Below are 15,749 nucleotides of genomic sequence, written 5' to 3'. Positions count from 1 at the left end.
CAAGTCGCGTGTCTCGCGTCTCCACACCACCACCACCTCCCCCCCCCCTCGCAACTACTCCACTCCACTTTCTTCGCTCGTGTCCGATCCGCCCCTTCATTCGCCTCCGTCCCCCGTCCCAGCAGTTTGTTTGTCCACCATCACTGCCAAGGCCTGCGCGCCTGTCAGGGGCCCATTCCTCGCTCTCTGCCTCACGCCCCACCTCTCCTCCTCTCCCACCTCTCGCGCACCTCATCATCTCGGTCCATAACGCCACGTCACTACAGTCCCCATCGCCTCCCAACTTGGACGCGTCGTCGCTTTGGCCATGTCACAACAGGCAGGGCCAACGGCCTCCACCGACGCTGCGGCATCAGACCAGATCAAGCAGCATCAATTGTTGCTCGCACATCTTCAGGCTCAGCAACAGCAGCAACTACAGCAGCAGCAGCAGCAGCAGCAGCAGCAACAACAACAACAGGGGCAAAATCAACAGTCTCAGCCCCAGGCAGGAGGTTTTGATGCCAATCTTCAGCAGCAACTGCTCGCCCAACTTGCGTCTCGCATGCCCGGCAACAACCCCGGGGCCAACAACAACATCACCAACAGCAGCAACCCTCTCTTCCCCAACCTTCCTCAGTTGAGCCTTCCAGCAGCGCGCAAGCCGAGCGGCGGCGCCGCAGGTGCGAACGGAAACGCGGGCTCGCCAGCTGGATCTGCCCCTTCACCAGCCTCTGCCGGGCCCACAAACCTCGCCGACTTGCAAACGCAGCTCCAAGCGCGCATGTTGCAGGCGCAGCAAGCTGTCAACGCCGCGACCAGGCAACGCGCAGCGTCAGGTAACGGCCCTCAACAGATCGGAGGCGCGTCCAGCGGCGCCCAGCCAAAGTTGTCGAACGGCCTACCAGACTGGGCGAACATTGCTGCGGCGTCGGGCATGCTGGGCAATCTGGGGCCCGGCGCCGATCGCGACGCGATCATGAAGCAGCTGCACATGCTGCAAGCGGCGCGAGGAACGAAGCAGAACGCTGCCGGAGGATCGACAGCTCCTGGCATGGGCGCGACCGCTCCCTCCCCAGCTTCGGTCACTGCTCCATCACCTGCCACAGTGACGGCCCCGTCGCCCGCAGCCAACGCCGGCACACCAGCGTCCCAGCCACAGCCGCCGATCGCTGCGGCTTCACCTGTCACGGCCCCTTCGCCCGCTGCGGCGGCCTTGGCTGGTGCTATCCGTCCTCCGGGGACATCGCAGTCGATCGCTGGCATGTCTTTGGCAGGCGGTCTCGCCGGGCAAGCTGGCACTCCTGGCGGCGCTGGGCCCCCTCGACCACCAGCCCGCCCGGGGCAGCAGAAGCTGAACCTCATCAACTCGATGATGGGGTTTTTCAAAACGATCAACCAAACGCCGCCACCCGAAGTATTCAACAACGGAGAGCAGCATGGCGCATTCAAACTAGGGGACGCGTGGATCGACATTGCCGAACTGTTCTTCCTCGTCTTCCGAGCAGGCGGTATGATAAAGGTACGTTCGCGCACACGTCACGGACCAGCGCTGACGGTCAGTTGATGCAAATGCCCAATCCTGAACAGCATCCCGTCTGGCAGCAGATCTTGAGTGCCAAGAACATCCCATTGACACTGCCGAGCCCAGTGACGCTCCCGCGGACGCCTGGCGATCCACAGCCACCAACGCAGACAACGACGAACGCAGCTCATTATCTGTTCGCCGCGTATCGCGCCTGGGTCCTTGGGTTTGAGCAGGCCATGGCAAGGCAAAAGCTGGTCCACATGCAGAAGCAGCAAGCACTCGCGGCGGCCGCCGGAGGAGTGCGCCCGCCCCTTGCAGCCCCCTCGCCTATCTCCGCCTCCTCTCCAGCTGCCCCGACAATCGGAGCACCTACCCCCTCCGTGGCTGCGCCTTCTCCCGTCACGATGACAGCGCCATCTCCAGCCGTGGCCGCTGCCTCGCCGGCCTTCGCCGCCCCTTCTCCTGCCGTGGCTGCTGCATCCCCAGCTGTCGCGGCTCCTTCCCCAGCGCCTTCTGCGCAGCCGCCTGCCGCTGCTCCGAGCCCGGCGGCAAGCCTTGCCGCTCAGACACCGGCTGCACAAAATGCCCCTTCCCCGGCTGCGGAAGTTGCTACTCAGTTGCAATCGCAGCCGCAGGTTGCACCCTCTCCGCTCCCTCCTCCCACAGCTGCTGGCCCGCTGGCAGCGACACTTGAGGCTCGCGCCCCGCCCCAAAAACCGCGCATTGAGATTCCCGTTGCGCCGACTCCCGCACCACCCTTGCCAGTCGCCGCCGTCGCCGCAGCTCCATCGCCGAACATGCTTGCAAACATGCAAGCAAACATCAACGGCGCCACCGGGAAGGACGCCTCTGGTAAGAGGCGCAAGCGTGCTGATAAGATGCCGGTCAAACAATCGACCCCCGGTAGCGCGGCGGACTCGACAGACAGTCCCGCTCCAAGTCAGCAGCCGTACGTCAAGCGTCCACGGTATCGCGTCGAATATCGGCCTCTGCACTTCCCTCAGCCCACGATGGCTGGATGGGACGAGAGAGTCATAGCGTCGTCTTTCCCAAAGCACAATCTCGGACGGCCAACGCACTCCGCTGCCGAGCTTGGTCCAATCGACATGGAAGCCATTCTAATGGGCCTGAAGTCGAGGCTTCCAGGAGAACTCAGCTACGCCCTTACCGTCCTGTCGTTGCTCTCCATGCCCCAGCACGACGACCGCGTACCTCAGCTGCCTATCCAGCCCATGCTCGAAGTTTACTTTGAGCTCATCGAGCTCATTGGCGAATCCGCGCTTGGAGAGGATGGGGTGGACGGCTGGTTGAGGGAGAAGGCAAAGGCTGAGGTGGCGGAGGCACCATCGCGCCGGGCGTCGCCGGTCCGTGATGAGCCGCCGCGCATGAGCTACGCGGATCTCGAGCGACTGGGTCGCGACACGGACCTGTCCGTGGACGAGGAAGATACGAGCAAAGACCAGACTGGAGGAGCGACGGACATTGTCCTCGCCGGCCTGAACATTATCAGGAACTTCTCGTATCACCACGATAACGCGGCCGTGATGGCCTGCCCACAGCTGGTAAACCTCCTTGCAGCTGTCACGGATGTCTCGCTTGGTCGCCTACCTGGTGCCACTAGCGACCGCCAACCATACTCGATTCTCGAGCTCGCTCGTGTTCGCCGAGAGGCCGTGTCTATCATGACCAACCTTGCCAATCATTTCGATCTGCGGAGGACCAAGGCGCCCGCGACGCTCGGCATCTTCCGTCTCGTGACGTCTTTCCTCATCAGCGGATGGGAGACGCTGCGACTGCGCGAGTCGGGATACGGCCCAACGATTTCTATCCGCGACGTACCTCCCTCGGCGGTGCTGTCTATTGACCGAGCGCTGGAGGCTTTCTCTCGCCTTGCACTGGCTGACCACAACCGCGAGGTTTTGGGGACACTGGTGCCGACGGACGAGTTGGTGGAGCTGTTCTCTTCGCTCGTCAAGCTCCTCCCCATCTCGACGCGCGACAAGGAGGCGATGCTGAGCATAGAGGACTACCTCGGCCGCGTTGAGCTCGCAGTCATGAGCGTGTATTCGCTGGCCTTCCTGGCTCCGACGGCCGCGCGCGCCGGCATGCGCGCCTCGCCGGGTGCGACCGCTGTCTTAACCCGCCTCGTGTGCGAGCTCGCCCCACGCGGGCCTAACCTCAAGCAATCTCCTTTCGGCATTCTCGTACGGCGCGTCGCCGAGACTCTGGCGGTGCTCAACGGCACAATGACTCCCAGCGGCAACGCCGAATCCATGAGTTTCGCGGCTGGCGGCGTGGAAGGCAAGGGCTGGCGCTTCGCCAATGACGTTGTGGAGCCTGGCTGGCTCGCTGCGGACAGCGACCGTCTCCTCGAGGCCATGGGGTGGGGCAAGGGCGACGGTAGGATCTGGCAGGTCGACACGTCCACGTTCGCTGAGCTCGACGGACTATTTCTGGGCTAAGCGGGACGGACACCTCTGTCGCCCCAGCCGGCTTTGCAGGTGCTCTCTCTTGCCGTGCGTTGTGCTGCGCGCCGTCCACGTCCCCTACATTGTTGTAGTGTAGAGTAGTAGATCATGTATACTTAGTCACAAGATGAGCTGGCGATCACTCGATCGTCCACTGACCATATTGAGCACAACAATGATACGTCGCCTCGCGGCTTCCTTTGTCTCCCCTGGTCCTTACACACCCGCGACGCTTCTGAGCACAACTAAGAGAGTGTCCATGTACAACGCTACATAATTCGGCCGGTTTCTCCCTTCCCTACTGCGTCTCTGGACAAATGCGGCGCTTGCGCCCCGCCCCCGGCCCGTGGGGATGATACTGTGCGTTGACGGGGTGCAGCGCCTGGTTGTCGACATAGCACCCGTCCGCCGTGAGCCAGTACCCGTTGAGTGTCTGGCAGGTGAGCACGATATAGTCGCCGGCATTGTACAGGCGGACGGGGGGCGCGGCGTGCGTCGCCGCCGTGCGGCAGCGCACGGCGTTGTTATGCGAGAAGATCGTGTCGTCCGGCACGGGGACGGGGGCAGCGGCGGCGAGCGCGAGGAGCGCGAAGGGGGCGAGGACTCGCATGGCTCCGGTCAGCGCTAGCGCGAGTGGGGTAGAGCGTACTTGCTTGCTTTGCGAGATGCCGAGAAGGAAACGAGACGATGAGATGCGAAGAGCGCACGACGGTGGGATACGGAATGCAGTCTGACGATCAAGGCGGTGCGTATGGGCATGTGGCGTGGCGTGGGTGTTGACCGGCGTTGCGAGGCGGCTCCGTTACCGTAACTGCTTTGTGGGAATACGCGCTGGTCGGCAAGCCGTCGGCATCGGCAGGCACCGTGTTGCATCTGACTGGGCTGACCGAGGGATGAGAAGTGCTCCTGTCTTGTGTTTGCGTGAGTGCATTCAGATCGGACTGCTGGGCGGCGGTTGCTCGGCCCGCTTGACGAGGGCTAGCTGGTGTTTGTGCCCGCGTAGCTGCGGCCCGCCGTCAGGAGTCAACATGTGAGTGGTACGCTGTTACAGCAACCAGCTGAGCCCACCATGTGCCATGCACTCAGGTGGCCTGAGGTTCAGCCTGGGGTCAGATGGACACATCGCCACTGGGAACATCGGGTTGACGCTGAGTCAAACACTTTGACGCTGCAGAATGGTTGCGCTAGACTTAGGCAGCCAGCCGCCCGATGGTTGCTGGTCTCATTACAAAGTCAGGGTTCACAGATCGCACGGTGCACGCGAGAGATATGGGCCAGAAACCATCGCATTTTGTACAACGGATCAGGCACCGCCCGACATCTCTTAACGCACGTGCGTTCATCATCATCAAAACACTGACGTCGGGGGAGTGTCTGCGGTCGCAGCGGAGACCCTGCCAAGTCCAAGAGAGATCTTGGAGTAAGACAGAGTCACAAGACTCTGGTCAGACGCTGTCTCAGCTCACACCGAATTAGGTCACGCGATCAATCATACTCTCTACTCGCGAGCGAACGAGGCAACTCCTCATCACTCCTGTACGCATGCAACTGACCGTGCATAAATGAAAGTGTCTAGAGAAGCCACGGCCCATTATGAGAGAGAGAGAGAGAGAGAGTCTATATAAGAGATTACCAGTGGGGCGCGTTGATGAACAGACCGGTGAGACAGCCCGCGGCGGTACCGGCGACGGGCACCGTAAGAACCCAGCCGAGGAAAATCCAGCCGAATGCGCGCCAGTTGACAGCCTTGAAGCCGCCGCTAATGATACCGACACCGGCGGTGGCACCGGTGATGCACATGGTGGTGGAGACGGGGATACCGTACTGCGAGGCGAGGAGGACGGTGATGGCCGCGCCAAACTCCATCGAGAAACCGCGCGAAGGGGACATGAGCGTCAGACGGTTGCCGAGCGCCGCCATCATGTTGTAGCCGTAAGTGGCAAGACCGATGACGATCATGGCACCACCGAAAGCGAGAATCCAAGTGGGGGTAGGGGTGTTCTTGGGGGTGACGACACCGTTGGCCCAGACGTAGTAGATGGCGGAGAAGGGGCCGACAGCGTTGGCAACGTCGTTGGCGCCGTGGGCGAACGAGTTCGTGCAAGCAGTCATGACCTGGAGGAACGAGTACAGGTGCTCAGTCTCGTTGCCATACTGGTCGACCTGCTGGTGCATGGCGGCGATGCGCTCGGCCTCCTTGCCCTTCTTGCCAGCCTGAGCGGCGTGAACGTCAAAGTTGACACCCTTGGTAAGGCCAGCAATGAGCTTGTAGCGGACAATGATCCAGAGGTTGCGGGGAAGGATCCAGAGACCCTCGATCTGGGGGGTAGTGTTCTTGTCCTCGTCCTCGACCTCGGCAAGAGGGGCAGCAGTGCGAGGCTGCTGCTGCTGGGGGACGGCGTCGAACTCAACGTCCTTCTCGCCCTCGTGCGAGCCCTGAGGGGTGAGCTCACGGCTGGCGTCGGCCTGAGCAGCGTCGGTGGGAAGCGTAGCGTTGGCGTTGTCGCGGTCGCGGACACGGTAGTCGGGAACGTGGCCGGCAACGATGTTGGCGGCGTCGGCGGGGGGCTGGCGCTTCCAGAGGAGGGGGCCGTAGAAGAAGTGCCAGATGCGAAGGGTGTAGTCCTTGCGAACAACCTTGCAGTAGACATAGGGCAGCCAGAAGAGGATGGAAAGGACGGCGACGACAAGGCCGGTGAGGACAATGGCAAGGGCGATAGTGACGGTCGGAAGCTCGTCAAGGTTGAGCGAGGGCGAGCCCTTGTAGATGATCGACATGGTAAGGACCGCAGCGACGGTGAAGAAGTAAACGGGCGAGATGTAAAGAGCGTTGCGGATCTGGTTCTTGCGCTTAAGGACAGCGTACTTGGTGATCAAGTAAACGACACCACCGAAGCCGGCCGCGATGGAAGGAGCGATGGCGAAACCGGCGAAGATTGTGCCCAGGCCCTTGCCACCGTTCCAGCCCCACTGCACAACACCGGGGCCACCGAGAGCGACACCGACACCCGCGAGGGCGGAGACAATCGAGTAGGTGGTGGAGACAGGCCAGGAGTTGCGGGTGGCGATCATGAGCCAAGTAGCCGAGGCGACGAGAGCACAGGTAAAGCCAAGCATCTGGACACCCGGGTTGTCACGGAAAGAAGAGAGCGAAATGATACCGTTCTTGATGGTGCCCGAGACCTTTGCGCCGACGAGGACGGCACCGAGAAACTCGCAGATGGCGGCCAGGAAACACGCCTGCTTCATCGTAAGGGAGCGCGACGACACCGAGGTTGCAAAAGAGTTGGCCACATCGTTGGCGCCTGGGTGTTAGCAAGTGGCGAAAGGCAGTGTGGCGGATGTCTCACCAATGTTGTAGGCGTCAAGGGCGCAGAAGATGAGGCCAATGGCGAAGATGTAGTCGTACTGGTGAAGCTTGGGCATGGCGAAGGTGAGTATGAGCCCGCGAGGGGTTTTTGAGTGTCTTGAGGGGTGCCCGGGAGGCGAGGTGAGGCGAGATGGGATGGTGTTGCTTGGATCAGTGGTTCGGTCTTAAGTACACCAAGCGGCAGTACACCCAGCGGTCATGCGACCACTCCGCTGACTTTTGCTCCACTCGCCGCGCCATCTCTACATGCATAGTGATGCATTACTGCGCGCCGCCGAAAAAACCAGTGAACGTGCACACTTATGCCACTCAGCGAGCTAGCGACTCGTCGCCGCTGCACACGTTTCTGGTCAAGATGACTTGGCGGTCTTGGCAGTAGGTACATTGAAACTGACCACCAGAGTGCGGCGGGTTTATTGCGCCCGCACGCCGCACCGGTCCGTCCTGGTCTCGGTCTGTCATTAGCTCCAGGGAAGCGCTCAATTCCGAGGCGCACCCAAGATTCTGCAAGGCAGAAGGTTGTGGTGCGCAGACGCATCAGCGAAAGCAAGAGGCCGCAACGTCGAGATGATCGTCAGGCGGAAAGAGAAGGTAGCCACAAAAGTCGCCCAGCCAAAGGTTATCTTGGCCTCACAAGACTCGAGGAGGCCTGGGGTAGATCTAGCGCAGTCTACTGTAGATGGAGGCGTAATCCCCTGTTGGCATGATTGCTCTGGGCAAAGTTCAAGGACGTCTGGGCACGGAGATGGCAGGCTGGACACCCAGAATCAGATTGCGCGCGACATTGATTGCCGAGTGCGGAGGTACACCCTTGCATCCCATCTGCTGGCATGCACGCGAAAACTGACGCCCACACCCTGCGGAAAGCGGAGCCTGCTCCGCATCACACCACACCCATTCTGGTCCTCCGACGTGGTCGAAAGACAAGCAATTTCGGACCCTTGGCGGTGCCGCCGGCTGAAATTCATCCAGATCTCACCTTACCACCCTCCACTCGCAGACTCTGCCGAGCGGTAGGTCCACTTGGCAGCAGCTCGGCAGCTCTTCTCCGCCGATGCGGCGCATAGTACATCCGCATTGGATCCGAGCTCCAGCCGTCGAACCACGCATACTTGGGTACATCTTGGATGCCGATACCTAGCAGCGAAATGACGATCATGTCCGGAGTCGGCGGAAAAAGACGTCAAGGCACCGGAACGTCCCATAGAACCCTGTGCTCATCACGAACGTGCATCTCGACGTTAACTCTGAACTTGCCATTCACCCCCTCGCGCCCCGCATAGCTCTAGCTCTGGAGTGAGCGACTCCCTCACCAGCATCACCGGCACCACCAGCGGCGCCAGCACCACCAGCACAGAAGTACCACCTCGCTCACCCTGCAATGTCGTCCTGGCGCGCAGCTTCGTGGCCTTGGTGCTGAGAAGCCCTGATATTGATTCATCCAACACCCAACTTTTGTTCGATCCGTCAGAACGAACGTGTGTGATTTCACCGAGCTCTGCATTTTCCGTCCTGCACGTGGGCTTCAAGCCAAGCCCTCACTGATCTCTGACCCTCCGGACCTTTGAATCTCGATCCCCTCAGCTCTGAAGGAACCTTGTGCGTACAGTATGCGCGCTGAAAACCAGCATCCACTGGCCTGTGCTACTGGCTCATGATGCTCTTGCTTGCGGCAAGCCCTCCGCCCTTCTAGCGCTCTGCAGGACGACTTTCTGTCAAGTTCCCCCACCCTATTTTCAACTCATCACGCTATCTTTCCCGTTCCTACCTCCAACCTTCGCCCTTGTCCCGATTGCGATCTGGTTTCCACTTCCCCATCGTCATCACCCTGTCGTTAGCGCGCCGCCTTGGAGCTCCTCCGTGTCGTCTGTCTCAACTTCCCTGGCCTGCATAGGAACAGTAGGCGCCGTCACATCAACAGATTGTCTACTCTGGTACAGCAGATGAGGCACTAACTGCACTTACACGCCCCTGCTTACTTCATCCAGTTTGTGCGCCCGAGTGAGCTTTCATTGAGATGCAGTCGTCGTCGCTACCGAACGCTCAGGATCGAATGTGCTATCTTGATCCTTACATCCACTAACCACCACATGAGAGATCCCACGTTCCTTCACTGTGCCTGACACTACATCATCGGTCTTGATCACCTCTGTGTTTGCGCTGCTGATACCGCGAGCCGCGGATGTATGACGGCGTCGATCTTGGCCTGCTTAGAGCTTATTCGACACTAGTGGGTGATCACGAGCACGTTGCTGTGTCGGCTTCTTTGACTGAGCGCTCTTCAAATAGTGGCCGACGAGCATTCTAGCTTCCCCATCTCGAAAAGAGCAAAAATGGTCGCGCTACAGCTTCTCGCAGCGGCGCTTGCTGCTACTGCGGTGCATGCTCAGACGTTCCGCCGTACGGCGGCTTGCCCCAAGCTCGGATGCGTGTTCCCGCCCGACCAGGTCAACTTCATCGCCGGCCGTGAGTCTTAGTTGTGCCACACCTGACATACAGAGACGTTCGACATCCGTGTAGAGGTCCAAGCGCCTATCAATGGCACACAGGCATTCAACGGGGGTAAGGTCGACCCCAACTTCAAGCTCGAGATTGGAGGAGAGGGCGCCGAGCTTATCGATGTCACTCAGTTCTTCGGGCTCCAAGACCCCAAGCCTGAGAGCTATAACTTCACCTGGTACGAAGACCTGTTTGCCGAGGACGCCAAGACGCCTAGCGCCGTCAATGTCATCGCTAAGAGTTACCGCAATGTTCAGCTGCACAACCCTGGCCGCTACAAGGTCCGTCTGACCTTCAACGGCGGCGACACGCAGGAGGCGACTTGGGAGGTCAACCCCATCCCCGATTGTGCAAAGGCCAAGAACCTCCTCTTCTTCGTCGGCGACGGCATGGCAACCTCTATGATCTCTGCTGCGGTGAGTCGCTCGTTAGTCACCGTCTCTGCCGGTGTCGATATATGTCCGTAGGTCTGACAGCAGCGTCTCCTTGCCCACAAGATGATCAACGGCAAGTACCAGACGCACATGGCGTTCGACTCGGCTCAGGGCTATGGATCCCAGATGACCCACTCGCTTGACAGCTTCATCACGGACTCGGCCAACAGCGCCTCCTCGTTGTTCACTGGCCACAAGATGACCGTCAATGGTCTCAACGCCTACACGGACTCGACCGGCAAGCCTTACAACAACGCCAAGGTCGAGACCGTCTTTGAGATGTTCCGCCGCACCACCGGCGGACAAGTCGGAGCCGTGTCTTCGGCATTCATCGCCGACGCAACCCCGGCTGCCATTTGCGCCCACACCTCGCAGCGCTCCCAGTACCACACTGTCATCGAGCAGTACCTTAGCGGTGTGACAATGAACCACAGCTGGACGCCATGGGGTGGCGTCGACGTCCTCTTCGGCGGAGGTGGTGAGTCCCTGTAACCTATGCGGACGTCCACTCACAAACAGCCGAGAGCTTTATCGCCTCCGCCGCGAACGGCAACGTCGACCAGTTTGACCGCTGGGGGCAGCACGGATACCAGGTCGGCTTTAACAAGACGCAGCTCGAAGCGTTCAGCAACGACCAGCGCGCCCTTGCCATTTTCACTCGTGGCAACGTCTCGACTTGGCTCGACCGCCATATCTACACCGACGCTCTCAAGTACGCCGTTCAGCCCGACGGCACCCAGGGTGCCTACGACCAGCCCGGCCTCAAGGACATGACCATCAAGGCTATCGACATTCTCAGCACCCGTGCCAAGGCCCGCGGCACCGGCTGGGCGCTCATGTCCGAGGCCGCTCTCATCGACAAGAACATGCACGTGGGCGATATTGACCGCGCACTCGGCGACCTCCTCGAGCTTGACGACACCGTCCGTGCCGCTCTCAAGCACCTTGAGGAGATCGGTGAGCTCGAGCAGACTCTTATCGTCGTGACGGCCGACCACGGGCACGGCTTCGATGTCTTTGGCTCTGCCGACACCAAGTACCTCAAGGAGCAGAAGGAGGACCGCAAGAAGCGCGACGCCGTGGGTGTGTACGAGAACTCCGGCCTCTCTGCGTATGTTGTCCCGAAGAACGTCAGCCCAACCACGCACGAGATCTTTGAAAACCCCCAGGGCCACTTCCCTATCACCTGGGACCCGCGCTACACCCTCGCGCACGGCTACGCGGCAGTTACTGACCGCCGCGAGGACTACGAGGTCAGCAAGGAGCACGAACGCATCCCGTCGGCGCTCGGTGCGGACAAGACTCAGGGCTACTTCTTTAACCCCAACGACAGCCCCGACGGTTTTGCCATGACCGGCAACCTGAACACTCAGAGCGGGCAGGGAGTGCACTCTCTCGTCGATGTGCCCATTTACGCCTGGAGTGCCGGGCACGAGCTGTTCCGCGGCGTCATGAGCAACGTTGACATTGCGTTCCGCGTGGCCGATGCGCTCGGCCTCGGCCACACTTCCAATGTCACCAAGCCCTACAAGCCTTGAAGAGGGCGCACAAAATGATGAAAGCCAACTTATAATCGGAGATCAAAGTAGCTGTAGCTGTAGTATGAATGAGGGTAACATGAGCGGCAGGCTGCCCCGTTGCATCGCGTGGAGCTCGCCAGCCTTCGCACCTCTTTCCTCCGAAAGTGAGGCGCCTTGCTTGAGGTCTCCCGGCGCGTTGGGCGACGCACAGCAAGCTGTAGCACATGATCTGTGCATGAAATCCCCCCGAGCAGCGTGAGGCCTCCAGCCGCGGTGATTGATGTGGCCACACTGATAGTGTAGTGGTTAGCATAAGTGCCTTCCAATGGACAAGCACTTGACCGGGGTTCGAATCCCCGTCAGTGTAGCTTTTTAGAAGTTATCGAGTGAGCTACGCATGTCTCAGCCGTCTTGAACAGCCATTTGCCGGAACTCGATCGACTTTGATGTCGCACGACCGGTAGTCGCGGACCAACGCACCGGGGACATTGGTCCGAATGTGATGCTCTTCTCAGCGCTTCCCGAGGTGAGCTTACAGGTAGAGCGTCATCTCGTCTGTCCCGGCGCGGCAAGCCATGTCACAGATCGCTGAGTGCACTCCGCTCCGTCGAGGCACAACTACCCGGGGCATCCGGGGTTGTGATTAATGTCCGACACATGACGTATCGGAGTCACCGGAATTCAGCACATGACTTCGGCTTTGAGAGAGCCGCATCGCTAACCACAGTGTAACCGGCATCTACTCTTTGATGATTACTACAACGTCGTCCCCTTGCGTTCTCGTCCACACCATGCACGGGGTCGATTACAGCGCCTACCCGCACATTATCGACCAGGTTCTGTCGCACGCCGATACGCAAGGCCTCAACGCTTTTCGCTGCGCGTCACGCGCCGCCTTTGCCAAGGTCGAGGCGATCTATCTGCGAAGGGCGCGGCACGTTACTCCCTGCACCGGACGAGATGGACGTGTCGTCTTCCCTAGCTGCGGCGCCCTACCCTCTCTCACCATCGCTGATATGGAAGATCTCACCTCCGGCGCCCACCCGGTCCTCCGGCGGCGATACAGCGCAGTAAAGGTTGTGGATCTTGGCCCGAAGTCAGACCTGGGCCCCTCTCGCTGTAGCTTGCGCCGTCTTCTGGACGGCATACACACTGTCCGCATCGTTGGCGACCTCAGTGGGGCGATGCCCTTCGCACCCGCCGTTGTTGTCGTGCCCGCCGACCTCGGGCGCCCCGAGCCCTTCCGCGGTTGGCAGCTCGCCGACTCCCTCGTCGTCAACTTCACAGTGGGCGCCGGCGGCGCCCTTGCCATTGCCTTCTTCCCACCCTCGGGATACTACGGTCCCACCTCGCTCACGCTGCTTTTCACGCGTTGCCTCCGCTCCAAGCTACAGAGTCTACCGCATGGAGCCCGCCTCGGCGCGCGCCTGATGGCCGATCTCGCACGAGTGGTGTGCGACGGGCACGCAGTGACGCTCGTGGACTGGGACAACGTCTCCGCCCTCTTCCCGCCAGCGACACGGCCTGAGGACGTCGAGCAACTGCGCACGTGGGGCGGGCAATATCACAAGGCGGCGAGAAGGAGTGCCTGCATTCGCCGACTCGCGCGGTTGGCCTTTGAGCCCGGGTGCCAGAACGAGGATGAGGGCGAGAAGATTCGCTGCCTCACTGCCGATGAGTATCGCTGTGAGATTGGGGGCCAGGCGTACGCCGACCAGACAGAGGGCCTGCACGAGAGCGTCCCCTACATGAAGTAAGGCAGGTGCTTCGCTTGTGATTGCCTGTCGCGGAAGGGGGTGGGTGTTGGCCATACCGCTCTAACTCAACCCGGCAACAATGCTGGGCGTCACCAGAGTAGGGACGGACTCGGCTTCTGAACCGCACTCTTATCGGCAGGAAGGAAAAGGCCATCACGCCGGACCCAGCTTGAGCGGGGGTCCATTGAAAGCACCCAGAGTCCGAGCGTTCAACCACATGAAGGATGTTGGCACGCACTGGGCCATTGTGACGACGGGCAAGGCTGCCCGCTAAGAAGACCGCTGTTGCTACCGACGCTCATTAAACCGATCCTGTAGCGCACAGACAACCAAGCGGTCCACTCGCGCATCTACGACCCCTGACGATCGACGGCGTGCACCCTTTTCAGTATGTAGCGTGGATGGAATCGTGTGACCTCCAGCAGAACAGCTGCTCCAATCAGAGGAATGCGGTAGGAGTGGCACTAAGATGATGACCGGAGGCGTGGTGTCGATCGTTTGACTACCCAGCATCAGGAACGGTTGAATTGTCGTGCGGGAGCCATGATACTGAAGCGCCGGAGCGCTGGTGCAGTGGTGAGAGTGACACATGACTACATCACTGATCGTTGATGGACAGCGCCTACTCTATTCAGGGGCCGGATAATCACACTCGACCTGGTCTATGTTTCCGCTCGAACCGACCGCCACATTCAGGACGATCTAGGACGAGAGGGATGCGAGTAACAGTGGATCTCTAATGCCAATCCGCAACTTTGTGGCACTCCGCCGCTTCACCCTGGGTCTCTCTGCTGATGACAACTCTCAGACTCCCACGCCGCTCCCATGGCCTTTCACTGTATGCATCTATTAAGGACAGTTTGCGTGAAGGCGAGTACAGAGTGAAACCGATGAAATGTCCGGATTATAGTGTCTATTGGAGTCCTGATGAGGTGAGATAAGGCCGCAATTGCTCAGTCGAACAGCGAGTGAGAGCCGGCCATCCACTGAACCTCTTAGTCTTCGTGCTTGTTGCAGTAGAGTTGGCCTGATGTCAGTTGCTGGGTCTCATGAGAATTTCATGCCACTCACCCTCCTTGTTTCCGATGCAGGCGTTGAGGTTGAGCGAAGCCTTGGTGAGGACGCCTTTCGAGTTGGGGCACATGCAGTTGAGCGTCTCGCCGTCGACCGAGCACGCAGTGCATCCTCCAGTGGTGGTGAATCCACTAGGCATGCACATGAGAGTACCTGCTGTCAGCGATGTCACCGTCGTGACACTAACCCTTGTTGGGCGTGATGCAGTTGTTGAGGTCGAGCGAAGTGGTGAAGACATTCCCGAACGAGTCCGCGCAGGTGCCCGTCATGATGGCGCCGCTTCCGGCGAAGTTGTAGGTCACGTCGGCACAGGTCTTGCGGAACTGAACGCTGCGAGCGGGAAGAGAGGTGTGCGAGGGCTTGGAGCGGCGTGCGAGTCGGTTGGCCTTGCAAGCGGCGTCGCAAACACGGGGCTTTTTGAGAGGCAGGCCGCGGGCGAGAGCCTGGGCATTGGTGAGCGCGCGCCCCTGCGGCTGAGGGACGGGGACGGCGGCAGCGAGGGCGACAGCGGCGAGGAAGAAGGAGGAGATGAGAGTCGTAAGGCGCATTGTGGCGAGAGGCGACGAGGTGTGGATGTGAGGAGGAGTGAAGGAGCTGTGAGAGAGTCCGAGAGGGAGAGGAGTCGGATTGGAGAGAGGAGACCAGTGATGGGGACTGTGCACGGCTGCAAGTGCCTCTTATGAACTCCTCAAGCTCCCCCGGATCTCGAGCGACGCCCACGCTCTCACGTTTGGCGAGAATAGCTATCATAGGGTTGCGCACAGCCATGCCGCCCGTGCGCACAAGTGGGTGCGAGCCGAGCAAGCCCGGCTCCTCGACGCCTCAGGAGCCAGTCACCGGACGCCGCGAGATCGCAAGAGGCACCCCAAGAGAAGATTTCGCGCTTCGCACGGCACTCTGCGCCGGTGGGCGTTCCGCTGTGCCGGTCGCAAGCTCACAGCTCGCCCTCGTGCTCAGCGCCCACGCTGCGTTACTCCGGGCCTCGGATCGAAATCCCCGAACCCTCTTCCTGTTCGGATGCAGCTCGGCCCTGTGCGCTGCTCACCACGCGCAACGTGGTGACGGCAACTAGGCAGTGTACGTGCTCTGTCAGATCTGCGCCAAGTGGCTGGGTCCAGCT

General features: G+C 60.4%; 7 protein-coding genes across 7 annotated transcripts; 4 read left to right on the top strand and 3 right to left on the bottom strand.

Annotated features, from left to right (window-relative positions):
* Positions 1-307: 307 nt before the first annotated feature.
* COLE_05490 (uncharacterized protein) lies at positions 308-3,969 on the top strand (the record flags this gene model as incomplete). Its single annotated transcript, XM_018426984.2, has 2 exons — positions 308-1,501; positions 1,543-3,969. The coding sequence occupies 2 exons, from the start codon at positions 308-310 to the stop codon at positions 3,967-3,969; spliced, it is 3,621 nt and encodes a 1,206-aa protein (XP_018275800.1).
* A 304-nt stretch (positions 3,970-4,273) lies between these two features.
* Positions 4,274-4,585, bottom strand: COLE_05489 (uncharacterized protein; the record flags this gene model as incomplete). The annotated part of the gene is made up of 1 exon (XM_018424357.2): positions 4,274-4,585. One exon carries the CDS (start codon positions 4,583-4,585, stop codon positions 4,274-4,276), a length of 312 nt encoding a protein of 103 aa, XP_018275799.1.
* Positions 4,586-5,604: 1,019 nt separating this feature from the next.
* Positions 5,605-7,401, bottom strand: COLE_05488 (uncharacterized protein; the record flags this gene model as incomplete). Its single annotated transcript, XM_018421559.2, has 2 exons — positions 5,605-7,280; positions 7,326-7,401. The coding sequence occupies 2 exons, from the start codon at positions 7,399-7,401 to the stop codon at positions 5,605-5,607; spliced, it is 1,752 nt and encodes a 583-aa protein (XP_018275798.1).
* A 511-nt stretch (positions 7,402-7,912) lies between these two features.
* Positions 7,913-8,362, top strand: COLE_05487 (uncharacterized protein; the record flags this gene model as incomplete). Its single annotated transcript, XM_018419871.2, has 1 exon — positions 7,913-8,362. The coding sequence occupies one exon, from the start codon at positions 7,913-7,915 to the stop codon at positions 8,360-8,362; it is 450 nt and encodes a 149-aa protein (XP_018275797.1).
* A 1,316-nt stretch (positions 8,363-9,678) lies between these two features.
* On the top strand, positions 9,679-11,816 carry COLE_05486 (uncharacterized protein; the record flags this gene model as incomplete). Its single annotated transcript, XM_018424356.2, has 4 exons — positions 9,679-9,811; positions 9,845-10,260; positions 10,324-10,756; positions 10,798-11,816. The coding sequence occupies 4 exons, from the start codon at positions 9,679-9,681 to the stop codon at positions 11,814-11,816; spliced, it is 2,001 nt and encodes a 666-aa protein (XP_018275796.1).
* Positions 11,817-12,589: 773 nt separating this feature from the next.
* Positions 12,590-13,555, top strand: COLE_05485 (uncharacterized protein; the record flags this gene model as incomplete). The annotated part of the gene is made up of 1 exon (XM_018424355.2): positions 12,590-13,555. The coding sequence occupies one exon, from the start codon at positions 12,590-12,592 to the stop codon at positions 13,553-13,555; it is 966 nt and encodes a 321-aa protein (XP_018275795.2).
* Positions 13,556-14,550: 995 nt separating this feature from the next.
* COLE_05484 (uncharacterized protein) lies at positions 14,551-15,177 on the bottom strand (the record flags this gene model as incomplete). The annotated part of the gene is made up of 3 exons (XM_018426983.2): positions 14,551-14,582; positions 14,627-14,782; positions 14,817-15,177. The coding sequence occupies 3 exons, from the start codon at positions 15,175-15,177 to the stop codon at positions 14,551-14,553; spliced, it is 549 nt and encodes a 182-aa protein (XP_018275794.1).
* Between the last annotated feature and the right edge of the window lie 572 nt (positions 15,178-15,749).

This window comes from Cutaneotrichosporon oleaginosum (genome assembly GCF_008065305.1).
Source record: "Cutaneotrichosporon oleaginosum strain ATCC 20508 chromosome Unknown ATCC20508_contig04, whole genome shotgun sequence".
Lineage (NCBI taxonomy): Eukaryota > Fungi > Basidiomycota > Tremellomycetes > Trichosporonales > Trichosporonaceae > Cutaneotrichosporon > Cutaneotrichosporon oleaginosum.
The sequence above is the reverse complement of the archived record's forward strand: the minus strand, read 5'-3'. Positions and strand labels throughout refer to the sequence as shown.